Raw genomic sequence first — 9,205 nt, forward strand, 5'->3', positions numbered from 1 at the left:
GGCACAACTAAAACACAATATAATACAGTGAGCGTGTCTAAAACATATGTCTTGCTATATTCATTGCACCAATCAGAGCATTCAATACATTAAATTGACTGATCAGCTAGTCTCTTGTCTCGAACATAGAGCCAAGACACAGTGTCTTTGTTAAGATACGTGTCTTGAGTTTTTTTTTACGTTTTTTTACATTTACTCTCTTAGATACACTCGAAGATATAGCTCAAGACATATATTGTATGTACCCCTAATATGGAAAGGAGGGTGTAGGGCCATGTTATGATATTAGAAGACCTACTAGTGGGCTAATTTAGTATGCTAAAGATAGATCTCCGTGCTGATATGGGTACGTGAGCCTCAGCATCGACAGCCCTAGGATTACAAGCGGACGGTTCAGATATATCAATCAAGTGGATGGAGAATCTGTACTGCACGGCAGCCAATCCAAGCCGTTCGCGCGCGATCCAGTGAGCGCTCCGATAAATTTTGACCATTCCATTGTCTTCACACCCTCTCAGTCTCTCAGTGCTGATACTTCTCTCCACTCTCCTCTTTCTTTCCCTGTCCCGACAGAGTTCGAGGAAGCTGGGGTGGGCCTGATGCTTCTCCTTCTCTTGGTAAGTTCTAGCTTGCCGGTCTTCCCTGCTGTGTGCTTGCTCGGCTTCTTCTCTTCTCTGAGCATCTGTTCGCTTCACTGCTGCTGCTGGTGCTGGATTGCCAGTTCTTCCTTGCCGCAACCGCAAGCTCAGTTGCTTTGCTCACGTACAATTATTGCCTCGTTGACTTCTTCTCGTCACCGTCGTCTTCGTCTTCCCAGTATCTGTTTGCTTGACTCTTGATTGCTTGCTCGCCATTAGAGCGGTTCCCCCCACCCCTGTGCTTCTGGCCTTATTGCCGCCTGTGCTTCTTGCTTGCTTGCCTTTTGTGGCGAAACCAATGGAAGCATAGCTGCAAACAACAAGCTTTGTTTCAGCCCAAACACTACTCCGAACAGGAGAACGCTGCCTCTAGCGACCCCAAGTTTCTTTCCACCTGCATAGCAAAACGGACAGTAAATGAGTGAGAAAGTTCCACCTGCACCGCATAGCATGATCCCTAGTTCTTGAAACAGAGTAGGAACTGACCTTTCGGAAGTTGCTACGTAGGCGCTAAAAAAAGGAGTAGACAGAAACATGCTTACTGGACTTTGATGCTCTCTGGCACAACTGGCAGCGACTCCACTTCGCTGCACATTTCCACTTCGGTGATTACTAAATAATAAAAAAAAGGAGGGGAGGCTTTTGTCATGTACTATGGAAATATAGGGGCTGGCTGTAGTAATCCACAAGGTCTGTAGGGTCATTAGGTCCCATTTAGATAAGGATAACCTCACTCGATCCGGATCCTGTACTCACAGCCTATTTAGGTGCCGAATGAAGTTTCCTTTTAATTTGTGAGAAATGCATGGGAGGAAACTTCTGGATACTATTGAGCACCACACAAAAGACTCATTTCACACATACAAACCTTTTTTTTTTTTTGGAACCATGCCGAATGAAGTCTCCTTTGTGTGTTTTGAACCATTCTTCTATGTTTGCTGTCCTCTTACACGCTCTGTTTCCTTGGTGCAGCAGTCTAGCGTCCATTCCACTTCGCAAGGGCTTTTCTTTCTGTTTTAAGTAAAACGGATCCAGCAACGCACCAGTTCCTGAAACAGAAACGTGATGATGGATTCAGTAAGCATGAAGCTGTTAGCTTTTGTGTTCCTTCTGTTGCGATGCCAGCGGGCATCGCTTGCTCTTGCTGTCGACTTCCAAGGTATGGCCATGGCTTTAACGTTTCCACCAAATAAGGTGCCCTTTATTAATTAGATAAGCAATTTATATATGTGTATTTATAAACTGAAACTTTGATTATGACTGACAAGCTTTCATCAGAGCCATACAAATTATTTGGTATTATGGACTAGATTATCTCTACTTCAAAGGATTTATCATCCGAATGAGGAGTGAGAGCCTGCAGCCCAGCCCTTCGCAACAGATTAAACCAAAACCCTCGAGCGAAGACACACTCCAACAATAGGTGGTTAATGGTTTCCTCCGCTTGACCACAGTCTGGACAGCTTGTAGGATGTGGGAGATTTCTTTTTGCTAATTGATCAGCTGTCCAACACCTATACCGAATTACCAGCCACACAAAGAACCGACATTTACCAGGAGGCCAAAGATTTCCAAATCCTTTCCCATGATCTGAAGATCACCCTTCCCTGAAATAGATTTCATAAGCCGATTTTGCGGAGTACTAGCCATCACAAGACAACCCTCCAAACATGGACATCATCAATCCCAGGCTGTAACACCAACTCGGAGAGCAAATCCCAGAGACTAAGAAACTCATTAATAACTCCAAAAGTTAGAGCTCCCTAGATATCCATCACCCAAGAGTGATCAGTAAGAGCTTCATGTACTGTCCTTTTGCTAATTCTCATCTTGGGAACTGTTGCAAAGACTTGTGGTGCAAGGTCAGCAATTCTCTGACCCTGAATCCATCTATCCGACCAAAACAGGGTTGCTGCCCCATTGCCCACCTCTGAAACCACTGCTATGGAGAAGAAAGCTTGTGCACATTTATGTACAGGTATATGAAAACGAGACCAGCGAAAATTAGGATCTGTTTTCTTCAACCAAAGTCACCTCTCCTAAGAGCCGAACTAAGATTTTGAAGATTGGAGATCCGCAGGCCACCTAATTCTTTAGGGAGGCACAATTTAGTCCATGCCACAAGACAATGGCCACCTTTTGCATCTGTCTTTCCTTGCCAGAGGAAACCTCTCCTTATTTTGCCATTTGCCTTAATGGTCCATGAAGGGAGGTCGATGGCCATTACCAAATACACCAGCATCAGGGTTAACACATGTTGCACTAAAATCATGTGGCCTTCCTTAGTTAGTAGGTCAGGCCTTCCAACCTGACAGCCGCCCAGCCAAGCGTCAATATATGGTTGCAATTGAAGCCTTTGTTAACTTTTTTCAAAGATAGCCAGATTCCCAGATGTTTACAGGAGAAATTCCAATTGGTCACAAGAGTGCATGTATGTTAGCTGTGTCCAAATCTGAGCATTGTATTGGGAATATATTAACTGCTACAGAGATTCCAGATTGCATGTGAAAGCACTGACTAGATTCAGTAGGAAGTATTTCACCACTTTTTGAGAACTTGAGCCTACCTTGGGACCCCACAAATAAGACTGTTTTGTCTGCAGTCGAAGCATTGGTTGAAATGAGGACGCAACTTGGTGACAAACGTGGTGTCCTTAGTGATTGGAAGGATAATCAAATGAGCCCCTGCTACTGGGCCAATGTTAATTGCCAAGATAACAAAGTCACAACAATGTAAGTTCAGCCCATTCATCTCAACTTTCTACACTTTGAACTGAATTACTGCCAAAAAGGTAGAAAATTCACATTATGCCATTATGGTCATTGAACAGAAGGAAATCTTCAATTCTAACAGTTGACTATGTCCAAAGTGATTAAACCCCACCATTTGTAAAGGAGAAGAGATTTCGTTTGAATTGAATAGTTTCATGCTCTATTTTTTCCTAGTTTGCCTACTATTATAAGCTTGTGATGCTGTGTACTTGACTACTTGTGTTCACAAAACTATTTGCTTAGTTTCTCATTATGAGTTTGCAGAATTTTGAGCTCGTCAGGGTTAACAGGATCCTTATCACCCAGCATTGCAAAGCTAACAACTTTACAGCAGCTGTAAGTTCCCCATGTATTCTTTTGAGTGCCCAACATTTGGTGCCCCTGAAAATATGTCCAATAGTACAAAACATTATGTCCCCATACTAGATGAATAAATTTGCTGCTTGCTACATAACTATGGTTTCAGGATACTGGATAACAACAACATTACTGGAGGGATTCCTCCGGAGTTTGGAAACCTATCAGGTTTGACAATTCTAAACCTTGGAAGAAATAATTTAAATGGGTCAATACCGGACTCCCTTGGACAACTTTCTAAACTCCAAAATCTGTAAGTCAGCCATTACTCATATTATCATGACTGATAAAATAAATCTGAGTGGGTGATGACTGATAACTTGTACAGGGATCTAAGCCATAATTATTTGACCGGAAATATCCCAAGCTCTTTCTCAAATCTTCTGTCATTGAGTGATATGTAAGTTTTTTACCCCATGGCGACAAGATGTAAAATTAAAACCTGTCAAATTTTACCGATGTCATACTTGCTAGTGCCATTATATTTAGTTCATTCAAGGGAGTGAATAGTCGTTCAACAATCATGTAGCATAACTCAATTTTTTTGCAGTAATCTGGCATATAATAATATAAGAGGTGCAATCCCACAACATCTACTTCAGGTGGCCCAATACAAGTATGTCATTTATCTGTAGCAAAGCATATTACAGAAACAAAATTCATCATTTCATGTGTGCTACTTTACAGTATCCTTAGTAAATGATTTTGTCTTCCCAGCTATGCAGGCAACCACTTGAATTGTGGCCAAAATTTATCTGCATGTGAACGAGGCAGCACATTGACAGGTAATTACCAAAAACTGGCAAACCATAGTGACAAATTGGAAAGTAAATTTGGAGTGAAACTGAGGGTATTTATCTCAGAATGAATGTTTGCTAATACATTCAGGTGGATCCAAAAATTTCAAGCTAAACGTGGTTATTGGAAGCATTGCTGGAGCAGTCACATTTTCTGTAACTGTAGTTCTAGTTTTGCTATGGTGGCAAAGAATGCGTTACCGGCCTGAAATCTTCATTGACGTGTCAGGTCTGTCCAGCAGCATAACTGTGTTTGTTTAATAATTACCATAGTGATAATTTTCAATGAGGAAAACATATTTCTATGGATTGAAATGGCTCAATAAATTAAGCATTCTCAAAGAAAATATCTAACTTCTTTTATCTGATAGAAATTAAACATGTTCTAACAATTCCAGGTCAGAATGATCATATGCTTGAGTTTGGGCAAATAAAGCGGTTCTCATGGCGGGAGCTTCAGATTGCAACCAGCAATTTCAGTGAACAGAATGTTCTTGGCAAGGGTGGTTTTGGTAAGGTGTATAAAGGAGTTCTTCCAGGTCCAAACAGTATAAAGATTGCAGTGAAACGACTACTGAACGTGGACAGTCGTGATGGGGAAATGGCTTTCCTCAGAGAAGTTGAATTGATAAGCATTGCTGTACACAAGAACATATTAAGGTTGATAGGATTCTGTACAACACCAACAGAGAGGCTTTTGGTCTACCCTTTCATGGAGAATCTTAGTGTTGCTTCCCGTTTAAGAGGTACAACTAAGCTATGATCATCACTTCCTTATTATATATCATTAATTCATACTAAGGCCATGGGCCATGGCTTTGTCTTTTGGTTGTCCTTCACTCAGAATCATCCATTGAAGCATTTAGTTGTGTTAATGAGTTACATATTGTCAAAGACTAGTGAATGCGGTAAATGATTGATGCTGAAAGGGCGTACCCAGTGCCGTAGGCTTCCCGCACTGTGCGGGGTCTGGGGAAGGGTATCTTTAAGCGTCAAGCCTTACCCGCATAATATGCAGAGGCTGGGGCTCGAACCCGGGACCTTCCGGATACAGACGGTAGGCTCTACCGCTGTACCAGGCCCGCCCTTCTAAATGATTGATGCTGAAACTATGCAACATTAAAAAAAAGGATGGATTGTTGAACTTCCTCTAGCTTTTGTTCAGCTCAGCTTCAGCATTATATAAAAGTTTCAAACAACTTAGCTAACATAGTAAATTTTGTTGAGTTTGTGATCCAAATTCTGAAGAAAACGGCCAAGTTGGCATCGCTACGCTCCGGCCCGTTCCCTACTCACATTAGGGTTTCACCTCTATAAATTCACTTGTAATCCGCAGGAGATCGGCACCTCATTGTAAATCTCATGCGATCTATAACCACCCGAAAAATAGTGATATTGTTGCTGGCCGGCACCCGTGGTTTTTCCCCCTTCGCCTGGAGGGGTTTTCCACGTTAAATATGTGTCTTCTCTGTGTTTGATCTACTTCGTGTCGTATTGATTCCTAATAATTTTCCCAGTATCTTTCATCTTCTCAAATACGTTAATAATGATTGCATTGCAGATATAAAACTAAACGAACCAGCATTAGATTGGTCTACAAGAATGCGAATTGCTCTTGGCGCTGCCTGTGGTTTGGAGTACCTTCATGAGCACTGCAATCCCAAGATCATCCACCGTGATGTCAAGGCTGCAAATGTCCTGCTTGATGGGAACTTTGAAGCAGTGGTAGGAGATTTTGGGCTGGCGAAGATGGTAGACATAGGGAGGAATACAGTAACAACAGGGGTTCGTGGAACTATGGGCCACGTAGCTCCTGAGTACATAAAGACAGGAAGGCCATCAGTGAAGACAGATATCTTTGGTTATGGTGTCATGCTGTTAGAGATTGTGACAGGAGAGCGTGCAATTGCATTCCATCCTGACCGTATAGAAGAAGCAGGCGAGATCCTGCTCACTGATCAGGTAAGAAAATTACATGATCCTATTGGTATGAGTAAATCGCTATATATCAGGTGCATAGTGTTACTGAGAGGTCAAGAAAAACTAAGAATGTGAGGTCTAAACATATTTTTTGCAAACCATAGTAATCTAAAATCAACTATCAGTAGCAACTAGGTATAACCATGCAATTATCTTACATTTTCTGGTCAAATATTGGTTCACATAGTTGTCCCTTCTAAGGGAACAATACCACAATTCATGAGTTGATTCAAATGACTGCGAATGTGAAGGTCAAGCTATGGATGGAAGAAGGGCGACTACTCGACCTAGTGGATCGCAATCTAGGTGGCGTCTACAACCTTGAAGAGCTGGAGAAGGTTACCCAGATAGCACTTCTCTGCACTCACATGGATCCTGAACAACGCCCTACAATGTCTGAGGTGGTGCAGATGCTGGAAGGAGAGATTGTCCCAGCAGAGCGGTGGGAGGAGTGGCAGCTGGCTGAGCTCCAACGACGACAACAGCATGAGATGAGGCAACAGGGCAAACTATTCAACTTCAGTGAAGAGTCTCAAAACATCCAGGAAGCCATTGAGTTGTCAGCTGGCAGATGAGCTGTCATAAGAAAGTGACATGATTTTCACTTGTTCCTTAAATAGAAAGGCTATAAGAGAAATATTGACTATTAGGAATAGTCTATAAGGTCCTGGACTCCTGGTGTAATATCTTGCACAAGTAACTCCGTCCATATGCTGTTAATACAACGATAGGACCACACCTAGCTCAGACCATGTGTATATCAAGAATAGACTGTTCTACATTTTAATTGCATTCTGTATTACTGGATAACTCTGAAATTCTCTGTTGTGTGTGTGTAGAACTTGAAGCCTTGAATTCAAACTTTAGCTTAAAAGCCAAAAATTTCGGCAGTAATATAATGAGAACTTTACTCACGGCATGCTGTGTTGCAGTTCTTATAACAATGGAATAGATCCATCAGTAGTAAGTATGGCAGGCCCAGTGGAATAGAACCTTGTCCAGATTGACACTATACATATAAAATACAAGAAACAAATGATGATCATATGGAGGTTTCAGAAAATAAACATGTGGAGCTTAGAATCAAACATATTCAATAAGGACCCATAAAAGGAGCTAAAACATAAGACATTCAATTAAGAATTAACAAACGTGGAGAAATCCCACAATCAATAATCACTGTTTTTGTGTAGACAGCATCGGTTCAATACCGGCAATCACAGAGATTTATCTAATTGGGGATGAAGAATATTTAAAACTATTAAAGACTGGCACCACAAACGAGGTTCTATGAGAGAATGAAATGCTAATGCATTGATAGTGGACTGCAGTATTACATATACTCTAACCTTAATGGACTAGGCTCTAGGCCCATAACACACAAACACACACATACAATCTAACACCCCCACAATGAAAACTCTAGCCACGACAAATGTTGAGAGTGGATCGAAACTTCGAGAACACCGAGGATGGAAGATCCTTAGTGAAGATGTCTGCAAACTGCGCACTCGTCAGAACGTGATGAACACAAACATCCCCAACAACAACGCGCTCACGGATGAAGTAAAGATAGATCTCAACATGCTTCGTGTGCTTGTGCTGAACCGAGTTGACAGAGAGGTAGGCGGCGTTGACATTGTCACAGTAGACAAGAGTACTTATCGTGAAGGGATTGTGGAGCTCCCGAAGGACCTGGCAGCGTCAGCTCACTTTAGCCACACCATTGGCAACAACGCGGTACTCAGCCTCAGCCCTCAGCGCTGGAGCAGGAGACCACGAGCTGACGCTTGGGGAACCAGAAGACGAGGTTATCCCCAACGAACATGGTGTAGCCAGAGATGGACCACCGGGTGTCCGAGCAACATGTCTAGTCAATGTTGGTGTGGACGATCAGCTATGTGCCTTAAGAGCTTTATTTGGATGATTTCTCTATGAAGGCGCTGACTAGAGCTCAACATAGTTTTTATCTCTCCAAACTCAGTGTGTTTGACCCACCATGAGTTTGAGGGGCTGTTAAATGCCTATGCATGTGTCCTTGTTGTATTTGGCCTCATATATAGAGTCCTTATTGCACACAGTCTCGATCCTATATCAGTGTATATATTCAGGCCTAGTGCTCTCATATTGATTATCAGTGCTATTGCTCTCATATTGATTATCAGTGCTATTCATAACACAATTTCAATTACGGGGCGTTTGGATCCCTTCATTTCAGAGGAATTGGAATTCACTCAATAAAGTAACTTATTTAGTTTGGAATTTAACATTCCACCACTTTCCAAAGTTCAGATATAAGCCTATCTCAAATTCATGGGGTGGATGATGGGAAATGATTTTATGCATTAGGAGAATTCGTTTCTACTTTGTAACTTACATGACACACTTCGTCTCACTCCTCTATAGTAAAAATGTAGCACATAAATATCTCCGACGTCTTGCTAATAATAGTATACAAATATATTTTGTATAAAAACGAATTATCTTAATTGATATATGCCTAAATTACTATTATTAGAATGAAATTCAATTCCAGTGATCCAAACGGGGCGTTAGTGTAATATCAAAAACATTTTTCAGAACAAGATGCCATGGGTAAACTAACCTTAACTCCATCATATAGGATGCAAATCATATAACATTGATATCTTCATAGCATTTA

At 41.6% G+C, this 9,205-nt stretch overlaps 1 protein-coding gene and 1 long non-coding RNA gene across 6 annotated transcripts; one reads left to right on the plus strand and one right to left on the minus strand.

Annotated features, from left to right (window-relative positions):
- Positions 1-351: 351 nt before the first annotated feature.
- On the minus strand, positions 352-1,614 carry LOC118476862 (uncharacterized). Its single transcript, XR_004857668.1, has 2 exons — positions 1,125-1,614; positions 352-1,032 (listed from the first exon to the last, which is right to left on the minus strand). It is a non-coding gene; the product is annotated as an uncharacterized lncRNA (long non-coding RNA).
- Positions 509-7,390, plus strand: LOC100280511 (BRASSINOSTEROID INSENSITIVE 1-associated receptor kinase 1). 5 transcript variants are annotated; one of them, XM_008678945.4, is made up of 12 exons: positions 509-617; positions 1,614-1,797; positions 3,241-3,370; positions 3,674-3,745; positions 3,876-4,019; positions 4,095-4,166; positions 4,317-4,382; positions 4,484-4,551; positions 4,655-4,792; positions 4,962-5,309; positions 6,125-6,525; positions 6,795-7,390. In XM_008678945.4, exons 2-12 carry the CDS (start codon positions 1,704-1,706, stop codon positions 7,116-7,118), a joined length of 1,857 nt encoding a protein of 618 aa, XP_008677167.1. In that variant the 5' UTR covers positions 509-617; positions 1,614-1,703; the 3' UTR covers positions 7,119-7,390. The 5 variants fall into 5 exon arrangements, with proteins under 5 accessions (XP_008677167.1, NP_001146903.2, XP_008677168.1 ...); NM_001153431.2 differs by having other exon boundaries at positions 1,611-1,797; positions 6,795-7,290; XM_008678946.3 differs by lacking the exon at positions 3,241-3,370 and having other exon boundaries at positions 1,611-1,797.
- The last annotated feature ends 1,815 nt before the right edge of the window (positions 7,391-9,205 follow it).

The sequence above is a fragment of the Zea mays genome, chromosome 4 (genome assembly GCF_902167145.1).
Source record: "Zea mays cultivar B73 chromosome 4, Zm-B73-REFERENCE-NAM-5.0, whole genome shotgun sequence".
Taxonomy (NCBI): Eukaryota; Viridiplantae; Streptophyta; class Magnoliopsida; order Poales; family Poaceae; genus Zea; species Zea mays.

What these genes read in the sequence shown, in the direction of transcription:
- LOC100280511 (XM_008678945.4), top strand. Translation starts at nt 1,704, where the DNA reads ATGATGGATTCAGTAAGCATGAAGCTGTTAGCTTTTGTGTTCCTTCTG. An exon ending in TCTTGCTGTCGACTTCCAAG is followed by an intron (nt 1,798 to 3,240) that starts GTATGGCCATGG and finishes TTTTGTCTGCAG; the next exon opens with TCGAAGCATTGGTTGAAATG. An exon ending in CTTCTGTCATTGAGTGATAT is followed by an intron (nt 4,167 to 4,316) that starts GTAAGTTTTTTA and finishes ATTTTTTTGCAG; the next exon opens with TAATCTGGCATATAATAATA.